This window comes from Pezoporus flaviventris, unplaced genomic scaffold, assembly GCF_033815535.1.
Source record: "Pezoporus flaviventris isolate CSIRO_AGI_PZ_B2104156 unplaced genomic scaffold, CSIRO_AGI_Pfla_v1 ptg000007l, whole genome shotgun sequence".
Taxonomy (NCBI): Eukaryota; Metazoa; Chordata; class Aves; order Psittaciformes; family Psittacidae; genus Pezoporus; species Pezoporus flaviventris.
The window spans coordinates 7393147-7409903 of record NW_026892555.1 but is presented as its reverse complement, the minus strand read 5'-3'; the positions used below and the strand labels follow the sequence as shown (position 1 = coordinate 7409903).

General features: G+C 40.8%; 1 protein-coding gene across 1 annotated transcript in view; it reads left to right on the top strand.

Annotated features, from left to right (window-relative positions):
- LOC133266489 (PHD finger protein 20-like protein 1) overlaps nt 1–16757 on the top strand; it is a 212559-nt gene that overhangs the window by 175239 nt on the left and 20563 nt on the right. The window contains exons 61-63 of the mRNA XM_061447707.1: nt 7699–7863; nt 8552–8719; nt 15673–15854. Coding sequence (XP_061303691.1) covers nt 7699–7863; nt 8552–8719; nt 15673–15854 — 515 coding nt within the window. The remainder of the gene's footprint in view (nt 1–7698; nt 7864–8551; nt 8720–15672; nt 15855–16757) is intronic.

Sequence of the window (16757 nt, the reverse complement as noted above, 5' to 3'; positions counted from 1 at the left end):
ATCTGGATAAGGAAATCGGTCTACACCACACAGCTGTAATAGCATTATAGGCAATCCTCTGGGGAGCTGGTTTTGCCGTAATACCCCAGGATTATCCCCAGCAGCTATAGTTATATTTTGGTGGTTTAGGATCTTATTGCTTTCTTCCAGTCAAAGGGATGTGATATGCGTGTTCCTTAATGTCATTCATTGAATGGATTTGCAATGTCTCTGGAATTCCTAAAAGATCACAGGCTGGGGGTGTCTTCACCACACGTGGAAACAGGCAGGGGGAGAGTTTTGCCTTTTCATCATCCTTCTCACCAAGGTCTGCCTTTGGCAGGCTCTGATGGTCTTTGTGCTTCAGTAAGAAGTAAGCTTGCATCCTAAGATGAACTCATGAATGGGGCAGGTGTCAGACTGAGCAGGAAAGATTGGTCATGCTAAAGAGGAGATTGTACTTGCTTGATAGAGCATGCTCCACTGGAAACACAATAAATCTCATCCACAGTTTGTACCATGCTTGTAAAGGAACAGATGAGTTCACAGTGGAGGGAGGTAAATAAAATTCTCCATTTCCATGTAATTTCTGCCTGTGGCTATTTATTCTTGTGTCATGATGACAGCTAGTTTACGCTTTCAGTCATTCAGCTAATAACTTGGTTTAGATGATAAGATAATTGATAAGCTAATGTTTACATCTAAATGGAAGAAAGTCAAGTAAGGCTTTATATGTCATCTGAAAAGTATTCATATCCTGTTGTTCAAGTCACCAACCTGACACAAGCCTTCTGTGAGTTACCTGAGAGGAGAACATTGCATTTGCAGGGCTACCTCTGATTATAACAAAGAGGGATTTGCCAAGACTTCTGTGTGAAAAGAAATCTTCAAAATTTCATTTTTGATAGAAGAGAGAAAACCCTCCCCTTCCCCCCATTTTAGTCTGGAAATCACTGTTCTAGTAGATGGTTATGGAGGAAAAACTGTCGCCCTTTCCATTGCTGGACTTACCTGCCAATTCCCTGTCACAGTCCATGTGCTAGTGTTTGCCACGTGTCTGCCACATAGCTCCTTAGCTGTGACAGAGACTTCTCGAGTTGGTCCGAAGGTTTTCTACTCCTCCATGTTCTTGAAAACAGACTTGGTCTGGAAGCCTGGGAAGCTGACATTAATGTCTTCACATAGAGCCCTGCAGCTCTGGTGTGCTGTTAAGCAGTTGCCACTCTGTAGAATTAGATGCCTAAAGAAGAGCAACGAAGGATACTGAAAAACAACTCTGTAAGAAAAACCCCCAAAGGCTCCAAACTGAAAACAACTTCAGAAAATACTTTAACTCCAGTCTTTTAGAGGCTAATCTGTTAAACTGATTGGAAAGAAGAGTTAGCTGGCACTTTGTGCTTATTTGCGGGGAGAAAAAAACAGGATATGAGCAGACTCTTCAATCTGGTATTAACTGAAACTTAAGCTATCCCCAAACAGAAATAAGGTGCAATTTTCTGTCAGTGAAGTGGTTGTCTTCAGGCTCAAAGTGCAGAGGAGAAGATTGCGGTACCCATTTCTCAGTGTCTCTGAGCCCAGCTTAAATGCTTGATTCAAGAACAGGCTTTAGTCAAACACAAGGTGTGTTTAAGTGATAGGAAGCACTTGAGCTCAGCAGTCAGGAAATGGAAGAGCCTTGGCTATCCCGGAGGTCAAACCAGATGGCCTGACAGATATTTCTGGCTGGGAACTGTATGTATCAGAGCCTGGAGAAGTGCCTGTCTTTAACAAATAGAATAGTACCGTAGAGATGGCTCTTTTGGGAAAGTAGAATAATCAGGGCATTTTGTTAGTTTGACCGTTTTCATTACATACTTTTTGATCTCACTTTTTGGGTAGTGTTACTGTTATTGCCGTTTGTATTGTCATAGCGTGCTTCGGGGCAGACAGAAAACCTACTTCAAAAGGAGCCTGCAGCCTTGCAGCCATCAGAGAAACTGCATTAATTTGAAGGCAGTGCATGTGTCAAAGAGCTGAATATGGCTCAAGCAGGGTTTTCAGTTTCGAGACAGGTTGGAAAAATCAGAGGTCACGATGTGAGGAGAGGAAGATTTTGGGTTTACAGAGTGTGGGTGATAAAAACTAGCTGCAGCGAAGTTTCTAATCATTAGATCTGTTGTGAATCAGTTTTGAAAAGCTTTGCAGAAGTGAGTTTCCAGAGCAAATGAGGAATTAAAAGACATTCACCATGGCAGCTTATTTGGCAAATGTATTTTCCAGGTATGTTGGGAGACAGAGGTGCGCTTGCAGTAATGTGGTAGGTTGACCTGGCTGGACACCAGGTGCCCACCAAAGCCACTCTATCACTGCCCTCCTCAACTGGACAGGAGAGAGAAAATACAGAGAGGCTCACGGGTTGAGATAAGGACAGGGAGAGATCACTCACCAATTACTGTTATGGGCAAAACAGACTTGACTTGTGGAAAATGGTTTTATTACCAATGATATCAGAGTAAGATATGGAGAAATAAAAAAATGACATCTTGAAACCCTATTTTATCAGGGTGTTATCAGTGCTGTTCCCAGGCTGAAAGTCAAAACCACAGCACTGCACCAGCTACTAAGAAGGAGAAAAATGACTGGTACTGCTGAACCCAGGACACATGGTCTTCAGGGGAATCTCTGCTTTGGTGGCTGGAGCACATCCTCCTCTACTGCACTGACCTTGGGGTCTACAGGGCTGTTCCTTTCACATATTCTTGCTCCTGTTTCTGGCTGCAGTTGCTCAGGCTCTTTTTCCCCTTAAACACATTATCCCAGAGTGCTACCACCATCACTGATGGGCTCAGCCTTGGCTAGCAGTGCATCCATCTTGGAGCTGTATGTAATTGGCTCTGTTGGACATGGAGCCCTCCCACTATCAAAACCTTGCCACACAAACTCAATACAAATCATATATTCTTTTGTATTATCTCATCAGAATAGTAGCAAAGGATTGTGGAGGAAGAATTAGGATGGACAGGACAACACCAGTACAGGTCTGTGATCTATGATGTCCCAAGAGAGAAATTTGGAAAAGGTACCAGCCTCAACTCGGCTGATCGCAGCCTGAAAACAAAGCAGGAATTCTTCACATCATACTGATTTTCATTCATCAGCTTCTCATCATTGTGAGCTGCAACATTTCCTGGTATCTGAATTTCTACTGTCTAGCTTAACCTCTAGTTTTGAAAAGAGAAATAAAGAAACACTTGGAAAACTGCTGGTCACTGAACTAAGGCTTTGCCTTCCATTCGCAATGCCTTCTCCTGTTACAGTAGGTACTATTAGCCAATACTGTAATCCTCTCTTGCATAGGAAGAGAGGCACCCTCTCTTCCCATGAATGTAGGAGGACAGTGTAATATTGCTGTTGTGGATTGTGCAACACAGCTGCAATCAGTTCTCAGCAGCGTAGTACTGAACGTTTTCAACTGGGGGGTTGTCAAAAATGTCATTGGAGCTTCCTCTGATGACAGTGGGTCAATCCATAAGGACACCTGAAACAAGAACTGCATGTGACTTCAGTTCCCTGTCGAGCTCCTCTAAGTGATGCTGAGATAGGAAACAGCCTGTGACAGCAAGATGGTTAACAGTCATAGTTTTGTTATATATCCCCTGTTGTTTAGAGGTTTGCTTTCAGAAAACTGCCCTGCATGGTTATCTGAAGATCTCAGTCGTTAGTTTTAAAAGTGATTTTTTAGCTCTCATGTTCATAGGTATAGGAGAATTCCTGGAGAACTGAAAAACAGAGGATCAACAAAAAGAAGAGTGTTTGTTATTTTGGAGCTGTTCTCATGGGTTTTGGTTTCCTGATTCATGATTCTGTCATGTTGATGGTAATATGGGTGTCATGTAATGGAAATGAACAGTCCCTCTGCTATTTCTGCTTCTGCCTAAATAGTCCTATTTTTTAAAGCACACAACTCCTTCATTCCTGGTTGCTGGGACTAATCACACAAATAAATTATGGTTTTATAGGGAAAGAAGGAAATGCTAAGTGCAGCTATGTTATCCTATGTGTCCTGAGCCTGCCTCTCACGTGGCTACAGTATTTAGGGAAGATTGCTTTGTAATGTGAAAACTGCAGGCTCAAAAAGGAAGAAATTTAGTTCTGGGCAGTCTCCAGCTTCTGCTCTCACTTATTTGTTCCTGATTTTCTTTGGTGAGGATGAGGAAATAATGAGCCTCAATTGTGATGTGAATTTGAAAAACAGAGAACCGGTATAGCTTTGCTTGCCTAACTTCTGAGCAAGAGGAGCTTTGTTTCCAGAGCCTGGAACATATTTCTGATGTACCAGGGGAGGGAACATAATGGTATTGCTTCCAAATACTGCTTGAATGATGTCCGAAGTTCCTCTGTCACCCACTTCCAGTCCCAATAAAAAGTTGAACATGAATAACAGTAGCGGATAACACATCTCTTTCAAACCCCAAACACAAGACATGCTTCCTGAATGCAGTTGTTATAAAAAAACCCTAACTGAGGAAGTGGCCATTACCATGGAAAATAAAAGAAAAAACAGAATAAAGAAGAGCAGATAAACCTGTTCTAACCACTCATGCAATGAAGAGAAAATATCCACAGCTAGCATAAGGCTCCAAACAAGCACTTTCCTCACCTAGCAAATGCATTTGCAGAAGTTTTGGGGTTTCCTTTTACTCATCAAGCTTGGACCATATCAAGTGCTAGCCCATACGTACCTAGGGCTGCGACATGAATATTTGCCCAGTGAATGTTTGGATTCTATGTCATCTGCTCTCAATACTCTCCCTACTCAAGTCAGGCAACTTCAGAATTTCCACTTTCCAGAAACTGCCACTTTCCAAATTGTGAAGCTTTCAGACTTTGGGAAATTGAAACCCTTTAATTTTTTATGGTTTGGTTTGGTTTTGTTTGAAATGAGCGGTAATGATCACTTGATAAAATACTCTGGGCCTGTTCACATCTGATGTTGAAGAACACGTTTGCCAAATTATTGGATGAATATTGTGCCATCCCATGTCTAATTTCTCTGCTATAGCAAGGAGGCACATAATTCCTTGCCCCAAGTGAAAAGCTGTTCCTTTCCAACCCTAACTATTCTATGACTCAACGATTCTGAAGGAAGTGTTATACCTTTTCTAGTCTCATTCATCCTAGTTCTGATGGACTAGGGTGCTCTTCCGATGCTCTTCCAAAAGCTAGACAAAAAACCCAGCATTCATTCTGCATCCTGGGTACTCATCCACACACAGAATTACTCTCATCAAGGATACTTTTATTTCTCTCTCATGACCAACTGAGTCAGTGCACACAGTCAGCAGCTGGTACCCTGCCTTACAAACACAAAATAGGCCACCACAAATCCCACATGAGGATAAAGCCCATTGCTCACTGTAGTTCTCATCTAAATCAAGGGTGGAAGTGAGGATTAAATCCAAGTAGTGTTTCTTTCTTCTTTAGTTCTTCTGCCTTCTTAAAACCAGAGAAAGCTGTTTTAGTGCCCCAGGACTGACAACCTTAGCTTTTTCCTTTGCTCATCTGCAACCATCTGCATCTCAGTCATTAAGATAATAACAATGCTTGTTTTCCAGATCCCTTAAAAAGGAAGAGAAACCTTTCAGGAAGGCAGTAGCACTGGACATTCTACATACAGTGAAGTAAAAAGGCTGTCTCTACATCCAAATGATAACCTCTTTATTTTTTTGAAACAGATTTCCCCAGTTCTGAGCAATGGTGTCCTATCAGTATCAATGTGTCTGCTCATTGGAAATATGAAAATACGCTGGGTACTGGCCAGGTCTGCACAAGCTTCTTAGGGCACAAAGGTTTGAGGCTACTGCAAATTAAAGATTTGCTGTTTTGATTTGCTCCTGGGTTTATGCTTTTTCAGACTTGTAGTTGTGCTTTGAGCAAATTCAGTAAGAAGTTAATTGTCTGAATAGATCGAGATCCTTCATATCATGCATCTAGGGTTTAGGTTATTTTAAAAGTTGGAAACTAATCTTAGCAGTTATTATAGTAAACTGATGTAAATGTCTGGAAATTAGTCATTTGAACCATGTCAGAGCTATTCTAGCCTTTCTGTTCTAAGTGAGATATTACCAGATTTATGCTAATTTATCTGCATTTTCAATAAGTGGTTTTCATGGTTACTCAACAGTATTGTACTGTGTTCACTAGGTGAAGACTTCTTCCATGCTGACACAGTCATAGGAAAGAAACAAAGAGTTTGGGGTAGAAATTGGACTATGCTCTGATTTTGATGTGCTCTGACTCTTAATCTTCTGCAGCTGGGTTTAGCCTTTTGTTCCTACAATCCCTGCTCATAGCTCTTCAAAGCCTTCACTTCTCCTTGGGTTTGCTATCTTAACGTTTCTAGCCTAAATTTATTGTCACTCAACATGAATAGTTAATGCCCATTTGGCCTTGTACTAGCAAGTCCTAAGTTATTCATAACTTTTCTTCATGGACTCATTTAGAAAGATCATGCCTGATCTCAGTTCTTGTTTATCACAGTTAAGAAAGTAAAACTCTATTTAGTCTGCTCTTGTAAGATGGCCTATCCACTCCTTCACCCTTATCCTGTGAGGTATGCCCTTCCTATATGCTCCTGTTTGAATGTTTCTCCTTCCAGCAAAACTGTCATAAAGATTTGTGACTTGATTTTAGACATAACATAGACACTTTTCAGAGATCTTCCAAAATAACTGTGGCAGAGATGGAAACAGCCAAACTTTTCCTCCTCCCCTTTGCTTTGATCATTAGAACTTGCTTATATGATTTAAATACCAGCATTTTACATCCTGCAACTAGGCTGATTTTGCTTCTCACGCTTGTGAGGTGGGCTGAGGCCAACCTCATGAAGTTTAACCATGCCAAGTGCAAGGTCCTACACCTGGGTTGGAGCAATCCCAGGCACAGCTGCAGAGAAGAGATTCAGAGCAGCCCTGTGGAGAAGGACTTGGAGTGCTGGTCAATGAGAAAATGAACATAAGCTGGCTGCAGTGTGCGCTTGCAGCCCAGAAAGCCAACTGTATCCTGGGCTGCATCAAAAGGAGCGTGACCAGCGGGTCAAAGGAGGTGATCCTGCCTCTCTACTCTGCTCTCGTGAGACCTCACCTGGAGTATTGTGTGCAGTTCTGGTGTCCTCAACATAAAAAGGACATGGAACTGTTGGAACAAGTCCAGAGGAGGCCACGAGGATGATCAGGGGACTGGAGCACCTCCCGTGTGAAGACAGGCTGAGAAAGTTGGGGCTGTTCAGCCTGGAGAAGAGAAGGCTGCATGGAGACCTCATAGCAGCCTTCCAGTATCTGAAGGGGGCCTGTAGGGATGCTGGGGAGGGACTCTTCATTAGGGACTGTAGTGGTAGGACAAGGGGTAACACGTTAAAACTTAAACAGGTGAAGTTTAGATTGGATATAAGAAGGAAATTCTTTCCTGTTAGAGTGGTGAGGCACTGGAATAGGTTGCCCAGGGAAGCTGTGAATGCTCCATCCCTGGTGGTGTTCAAGACCAGGTTGGATGATGCCTTGGGTGATATGGTTTAGTGTGAGGTGTCCCTGCCCATGGCAGGGGGGTTGGAACTGGATGATCTTAAGGTCCTTTCCAACCCTAACTATTCTATGATTCTATGATTCTATATTTTATTTACCTGCACCAGGGTACCAGGTGCTTTGACAACATGTGTTGACTGATATTGTCTTTCTTTTCCAGGGAGGCTCAGCTTTTTCTCCAGCATCTATTATTACTAAGAGGAGAGCACAGACCCAAGCAGCAGTCCTGGCTGAAGATGTGGGATGCCCTTCATCCACCATTGAAGAAATTGTAGCCTGCCTCCGCCAGTTGCCTGCTCGTGTCCTCAATGACGCACAGACTAAGGTACACCACAACAAAATACATGCCATTGGCAAGGAATCAGAAAGTTGCTGTTGACACAAAGCTCTGAGGAAGCTTAAGAAATAAACTGGTCTGAATCCTTGTGAAAGAGGAACAGGACTATCTTTGATGGAGTGATGCTGGTGTCCATGACATCCACCTCTGACCTATGAATACTTGCAGCTTGATTCTCCTCTAGACTCAATTCTTTTTACACTACTTTGACTACATTTCCCAAAATTAATCAAAATATAGTTTTTGCCTTTTTTTCAGTCCCCTCTTGTCTGCCCTTGGTTGTTACTTTAGGAGAATCAAATGTCTGTAGCTTTTCTGCAAAAAACTTCATTTCTGCAGGAAAGAAAGTGGGGAGGGATGTCAGTGCTCTGAAGTGGGAGACTTGTGAAAGCTACAGTATACGTATTTCTAGAGATGGATCCTTTACTCAAAGATTAAAACACTGTCTGGCAATACATTTTCCGATCAGGACCAGCATAGAGCCAATCCCTAATTTTATGATTTTAGTTCTCTTTAGTTCTCACCTTGCTTCACCTACTGTCAACGATGAGTTTGCACTTACTGATTGCTTGTTCACTTGAAGGCTATCAACTCAGTTGTCAGAAGCATCAATAAAATGGGAATCACCAGGATAAACTAATTTAAATGCAATACTATTACTTTTTTCCTAACCTAGCTCCTAGCTATAAGCGGCCCATTCCAGTACTGGGGTCCAGTGGTGGATGGAATTTACCTTCGGGAACCTTTAGCTAAAGCCCTGCAGCGTCCTCAACTTCGGAAAGTAGATCTGCTCATTGGAAGTGCTCAGCAAGATGGGTTGATCACCAGAGCTAAGGCCATTAAGGTAGGAAAACGATCACTGTTAAAGAACTGATGGTGTTACTATTATTATAGTGATGGCAATAATCATATGAAGGCAGGACAGGTGCTTTTCCATTTCTACAATTGGTGAATTACATGCAAATATGCAAAGGCATTGCCCATCTCCAGGCCGTCTCGTTTAAGCTGATTAATGCATTATTATGTTTATTGATAGACATTACTGAGGTATGAAGAGGTCAGAGATTAGCAATGATTTAGCATGTACTAATATGCAGCAATATGTTTTACTGTCTCTAAAATCCTATTGTCTATTGCATTCTCAGTTGTATCTCACAAGGAAGAAAGCAAGCTCATAATTTGGTTATAAGTTTTTTCAGCATGCAGCAGGACTAAGTCTTTTCCATGCCAACATTTTCTTTTTTTGGCATATTTTTTTTCTCTCTTGCCTGAAAGAAGTATATTTTTTTGTAAAGGTCATTCTGACTATGGCCTAGGAATGACTAAGAATAGCACTGGCCTAATGTGTGTGCTAAAGATTCAGGGCATAGACTGGTGAAATGAAAAAGAATTGCATCCATGCTGCCCTTTGGACATAAAAGTCCTCAAAATCGTAAATTCTACCCAGAGGGATTTTACGTCTTCTTGTGAACCTTCTGGTTTTATCTGTCCTTCTGGTTTCTATCTGTCCTTCTCTGCGATGGGAATGATAGCATGTCCCTGTTTAACAAATTAGATCAAATGCTCCAGTGTGCTCAGATGTATGACAAGATATCAGTAGGAGAATGCAACATGGCAGGAATTATTTTGAAGGTTGCTTAAGTGAGCTGCAGGTCTGTTGCTAACTTTCTGTAACTGTGTGAATCTCATCCCTTAGGAGGCAGTGAAAGGTCAATCCCAGCTTCTCTTTGCTGGTAGCCAATAAAACATAGACCAGTTTAATTCAGAAATAATGGCAAAATTAACCATCTGAAAGAAGGCTTTTTGACCCAGCTGAATAAATTTCATATTGCTTGTTTAGTCTCCATCAGAAGTTTCTTGCTCTTATTTCATGTCTGTTGCTCTTTTGGAATCAATTAAAAGAGGAAGTCAGGCGTAGGAAATGGACCGTGATGCTGGCAGTCTGCAGATAATGATCCAGACCCTGTGAGAGGGGAATAAACCTCAGTAACCTTATGTGATAAAGACTAGGAAGTGAAATTCTTTCCTTTACCACTATTTCCACATATGACAGTTGTCTGTAAAACCAAAATAAAATGCCATGATGTATGAGAAATTATGCAACAAATCATAATGTTAATGAAAGACAGAAGTGCTAAAGGCCAGCACTGTCAGGTTGAAATGAAAAGGAAAAACCCCATAACTGAGGGCTCGGTAGTAAAATGTTGCCTTTCCAAAAAGAAAATCTGAAATACTTTCTGCAAGCCTTTAAATAACGAAGCTAAGATTGGAAGGGGACTCAAAAACTGGTGCAACTGAACCTTAAGAAATGGTCATATCTACCTCATTCCGAGAGACCTGTATTAAAATCTCCTACTGTTGAACATATGATGTCCTTCAGCAGGGGTTTAACTATCCTTACTTAGAAAGATAGTTAACTTGATTACTAGCTATGATAATAGTAACTACCTTACTTGGTGTAACTGCTATAGGTTAGATTCCATCCTGTTCCTGAAAATTCATAATATTCATGGCAGGTGGTTATATTTTATTTGCTCCCTTTTGATGTCCTTAAGCTGGTTTCATATTCTCAGTAAGAACTTTATGCACATTTTCCTCTATTTTCCTGTGTCTTCAGGTATTTGGGGCTTGAGGGAATATGGCTCTTTTGACTAATGTGTATTCACTAAAAAATTACTGAGATTGTTTTCTTAAATACCTGCTGCAAGGCTGAAGTTTTGTGATTTCTTCTTGGTCCATGCAGTTAGTGTATTAATTGCTGAGAAACGGTAATGCTTCCTTTGTCACTGAGCTATTTAAGAACATGTATTTTCTATCTCAAGGCCGTTTGTACCTCATGGCCATACCCATGCATAGTTGTGGTCAAAATCAGATGATAAAGTCCTGAGTAGGCCACAGACATATTTAGCTACAGTGGCAGAAACCGGTGCTGGTGGTGGTTGTTACTGAGAAGTCTGTGCTCCGTTTCCTCTGTCATAATGTCATAGAAGCCCTTTGATCTGTGCTAAGTGTCCTTTCCCCACAATAGACGTGGAAGAAGAATTTGAGACAACCTGCATTATATCCCACTGTTCTACTTTATTTGATTTAAGAGTTCCTTTGAGGTAGACTTGACTTGAACCTTTCTGGTAAAACTGAAAGCTGGTTTTACTGATGTACTAAGGAAGGTGGAAGGGCTTAGAGCACTGAACTCAACTGGGGGAACCAAAGAATAGTTCCTACCTTGCCTCTGGCTACTAACTAGTTATTTAATCTGTTCTACAAAGAGGGGGCCAAACCTCTCTGAGTGAAAATCCACCTGTGGATGTGCTCCAACTCCGTAGAGGGAAGAACCATGCATGTGTTTGGGTAGATAAACAATGCAGTTAAAAGGTCCTCTGGCAAGAGTATGCAATTTGCAAAGTCCTTCATTTCCATCTCCTTTAGGATGACTGATTTCACTGTAGTCCCCTGCAAAGAGTGGGGAAAGGAAAAGTTGACCCCTGCTGACCTGTCCCTGGGAATTTATGCTGGAAAATTCAGACAAGGTCTTGCTCTATTGATTCTAGTCTTGCTCTGTTAACAGTGATCCTGTAAATGGTGAGGAGACACTTTTAGCCATTTGGATGCAAGCAAGTTTGAGATGTGATGTGAATCTTATCACCTTAGACTGGAGTTGCAAGCAAGTTTTATAAACTCATAGCAGTCAAGTGAGAGTAAAACCTCTAGACTGTAGCCGGACCTGAAGATGGTAAATCCAGTTGGCAATATATTGCTCTGTGGGGGCTTATTTTGTTTCATTGGGTGTCTCTGTATTCCCACTGCATCACTGTGCTTATGCCTTTTAAAGCCCTTACTATTAAAAATGAAATAGACAGAAGGCACCACTTATATGCTAGCAAAACATGTATCTTTGATTTGTTTACAACTGAAGGCTCAGGTGTCCCAGTGGTGCTTGCAGCAGAGAGTATGCTGAACATTTGTGCTCAATGTCTTGCCCATGGAAATGACCGTTTATGACATTCACTTGAATGCTTATTCATGTGAACTGAGACAGATTTACCACTTCCTGGAGCACTTTGTACTCATCTCCAGTGCAGCCATCAAATGGTTGAAACTAAGTGAGAAACAAAGCAGAGTTTGTTAAGGGAATGGCAAGTGGTACCATAATGCACTATTATGTGGCATATGGAGCGGTTAAGCCCAAACCCGTTAACTCCAATTCCCATGACAGACCTTGAGGGATATTAGCTTTGAGTAGACATAGATTAGAGCAGCTGAGCAGAACCTTCTAAAAATGTTGATTTCAATTCTCAATGGACAAAGTTTTATCCCTGTGCTATAAGTGATGCTCAGGTGGGAGGATCTAATGGTTCCTACTGGCATTAAATATATGTGTTTTTCTTTTTCTCTCCCTCCTCAGTACAAATCTAGTCGGCTGCAGAACCCAGAAGCAGAAGATAGTGGAGTGAAGAGATAGATAGAAATATAGTTTATGTACTTCATGTAAGCAACTGGATCTATGCAGACCATTCATTCTGTACTATTTTGCAGTCAGTTAATTTCTTTGTGGATGAGGGTATTCAGCAACATATAACGGATGGCACATATGTGTATATTACTTTTAATGACCAGGGGTACATTGTCCTAGTAAATGCCATCAGTGAGGAGTATGGGCTGATATCAGCTTTTTACTTCATCTTGCAACTAACTGGAATCCTTGAAAGATTAATTTGAATGGCTGGCAGATCTCTCACCATCTTCTGTGACATTTATCAAAAGCCATTGAAGACCTAAAATCTGTACATACCCTGTTGGTGTTACTGCTGTTCTGGTTTGTCAGTAAAGTACATTCTGCCCCTTGGAAGACGTAAATGTTTGTACTACCTACTGCTACAATTTCTGTTTAAATAACACACTGGACCAGATTCATTCATATTCTCCAGCAGCTACGCTGCAGCAGCAAGAGCAGTAAGCGTTATTTAACTCATCATTTAGGCAACTTTGCATCACCAGAACAGTAGAAGGTTGTACACCTGCTGTCCTTAATTACTTTCTTCCTTACTTTCTAAAGTAAGTTGAAAATCCCACTATAACTCTAAGGTCAGCTGCTAATACCTCCTTCAAGGTTAACAGAATGTAAATTGTTTTACATAATGTGCAGCTGCTTCTATTAATCTGGTAGCAGCTGTTATATCTACTGCTATGTGAAAATTGTTCCTTGGTCATGTACTTTCCAATGGGAAACATTTGTTGGACATGGAAATCTGGTCAAATTGAATCAATTTCTGATAATTTAAAATGCTTTGCCCTTTTATGGGCTTTATTAAACCCCTTTCATGGGTTTTAATTTGAACATACTGCTTTGTTTTGTGCTGTCATGTTGAAATCAGATGTTTAAATTACATTACACTGTACCCAAAGTGATACTTGAGAAATCGTGTTTCGGGTTGGGCTAATTTAGTGCTGGCTGGGATGAAAAAAATCTCAAGATGTCTTACAAATGCCAGTTCTATTCCTCATCCATCTCTGCCTCTTGGGTCCTCTTTCACCTGGCTCAACACACCTCAGGGACCCCACTCTATTATCAGTGACTGCTGAGAAAGGTCACCAGAATTTTTGGGGGTGTTTCATCACAGAAACTAGTGTGTACATCACAGAAACTAGTGCATAGGCGCAGTAAAAACCTAATACCAACCACACTGAGTCAGATCAAAAGCCCACTTAGCACAGAATGCTGTTTTCGGCAGTGGCTAAGAGTGGGTATTTGTAGGAATAGGGTAAACAAATCTGATACTTCTGCTAAATGCTCTCCAAACCTCTAGCACTTTGAAGCCCAGGGACTGCCTAGCCTGGGTTAGTCTTTACTTAATAACCATCAACCTATTTTCTTTTTTATTTTCTTTAATTAAAAACTTGTTCATGAAACTTCATCTTCACCGATTTTGGCATCAACAAAACTGTGTCCCAAGGAGTTTCTCAGCTTAACCATGTGTTGTGTGATGATCCATCACCCTCTCAGTGGTTTTCAACCATAATGTTTATTTGATGCTTGACATTTGATGAGGCAGTGAAGGATCAGTTCCTGGGGTACATAATCAGTACCCTATATACTTTTTTTCTCTTTCTTTGTCTGTTTTAAGTATCCATGGAAGGTGCAAAATAAGGCAAAAAATCCATTAAAAAATTAAACAAAAAAAAAACCCAACCAAAATCAAAACAATAAAAGTAAAGCATTGCATGAGTGTTGCTTTGTACAGACTGATGCTTTACACATAAGAGCTTGGGGTCTGCACTGATGCTGAAAAGTCTCTATTCTTATCCATAACTACTAGCCAAATCCACCAGCCTCAGTCTCCAAATGAGAGATTCCCAATCAGACAGCAGCAATGCTTCTGCTGGTTAATATGGACCTGAACTGGTCAATGACAAAACTGATGGAAAGTTTGCTTAGAATTCAGTGAACTTGCAGTCAAGTCTTCAGGGACAATTTGTATTTATTGCAGTGTCCTTGCTGTATTTAAATTGAATGATTTCGCAGGCAAGTGTGCTATGGAGTTTCATTTCATATGTGGCATTTTTGCACATGAAGTGACGTGTCATGTGTGAGTTGCAATCTTCTCTGAAGTGCAGCTGTATTACTGAAACTGGCACCGTGTGACTCTTTACACATTGCATGGGCCAAAATTTAGCCAAGAAGAATTTATTACAAATACCAGAGAAATTGCCAAAATCTTTTTAGACCTTGGGATATTTAGTAGTGTTTTGAAATCCCTTGTAAAGTCACTTAATCAGAATGCACAAAGGATTAGAATATGTCAATAAGGACAGGCCTCAGCCTCAGCAGATGGGGACTTTTTTCCATCCTTCATTTCTGTGAATCTGTTGAAAAGTAATTATTCCCTCTGTACTTTCTGTATAGGGCTGTGGAAAGACCTTCAAGCAGCCTGATGAAAACCAGCTGTGAGCCATCAAAATAATATATTCAGTAAAGCAGCTATGGTAACTGGACTGGGCAGGCACCAGCCTATTTTTCATCAGACTGACTGCCCAAAATAATATAAGTAGTTTATTAGATCTTTTTCTCCATAGTTCTTATACCAAGCTCCAGCCAGTGGGCACCTGCAAGGTGCCCTCTTTAGGAAGGACTTGATCAGCATTTAAGTTCAGGTTACTTTTTTTTTCCAGGACGTTGCTCTGTTTCTGAACTTGAAATAAATCATTTAAAAAAAAAAGGGAAAAAATTACTCAAAGGAAGATATGTTGAAAACTTTCAGCAGTCTTAACTAAGATCAGCTATGCAGTTTGGCATAGAAGGTAGTCCCTTTGCTATTGATAATTCTGAGGTGACATGGGCACTCTGCTCTGGAGAAAATGCCTTTATGTTGGAAAGGTTTCAGACCACCTATCACAAGAAAAGGGTGTTTCACTGTAGGTCTCACTGAAAAGCCCTAGCTGTTATGATGTTTGGAGGTCATGGCTGCTACTGCCATTGGGATTTGGAGGAGGATGGTTTCTTTTCAAGGCCTAAAGCAGATATTATAGAATCATAAAATCATAGAATCATAGAACAGTTAGGGTTGGAAAGGACCTTAAGATCATCTAGTTCCAACCCCCCTGCCATGGTCAGGGATGCCTCACACTAGACCATGTCACCCAAGGCTCTGTCCAACCTGGCCTTGAACACCGCCAGGGATGGAGCATTCACAACTTCCCTGGGAAGCCCATTCCAGCACAGAGATCTGAGCCTATATTGTTCCACTAAAAATGTATCTTTTGTTTTTTTTTGTAAATCCCATGTATGCATTTTGTTATTAGAAATTTGAAGAAAGTCAAGGAAGAGCCAACAGCAAAACAGCCTTTTACCAGGCTCTGCAAAATTCTCTAGGAGGAGAAGACTCCAACTCATTCATTGAAGGTGCAGCTACATGGTATTACTCCCTCGAACACTCAACTGATGATTATTCATCCTTTTCCAGGGCTTTGGAAAATGCCACCCGGTAAGAAACTCAACCTACTACAGCTGTGTGATTGAGGTTAAGCAAGGTTTGTTTTGCTTATCTCAAGTGTGCATTTATATTCTGAAAAACTTGAGTGATTCTTATGTAAATGAACAGACAATGGGGAATATGATTTCATTTTCCAGGAGGTTTCCGATGTAATTGGTAAACAGAATTTGAAATGACTTTTATGCCTTGTAAAAAATTTGAGTAGTCTTTTCCTAACCTGTATATTGAATTCAGAATGCTAATGCTTCTCTGTGAGCTCTTCCATGTCAGAGATGACTTGGTTGTTTGTATACTCTATATCAACTATTCTTTGAGACCTCTCACCCCTGTGACAGTAGAAGAACTAACAGACTGGCTTTTACTCATAGCCACCTAATTATACATTTAGATACTTCTAGTTTTTGGAAACTTGGAGAGTGGTCTAATTTAAAAACTTTGATTTCAGCAATTACATTAATTTTTATATTATGAAACCTGCAAAATATGTTTCTTCACAACATCAGGCTTCCTAAAATCCTCCTATGTAAAACAGTGAAGCATTTGTGAATGTTTAGAAAAGTGGTTCTCAACCCCATTCTCTCCATTGCTAATTTCCATTTTGCCCATGGCAGAAGAATCCCCTTAAACTTATTCCTCTGTTTTCTTGACCCTAGTGTAATCATTTATAGCCGTGTACAGTGATTGTATAATGTCATCCAATATACATTTTGCTCCTTTTGTGTATGATTTCCCATGGTGAGAGAAAGCGGAACTGGGCAATAGGATGCTTCTGTAGGAAGTCTTCTTGTGGAGGTGAAAGGGGAACACATAACTCTGACTCTCACCTTGTTTGATCCACCAGGATACACTGCAGACTCACAGTGCCTCCAGGCTTCTTATGAAGGAAATAGTTGG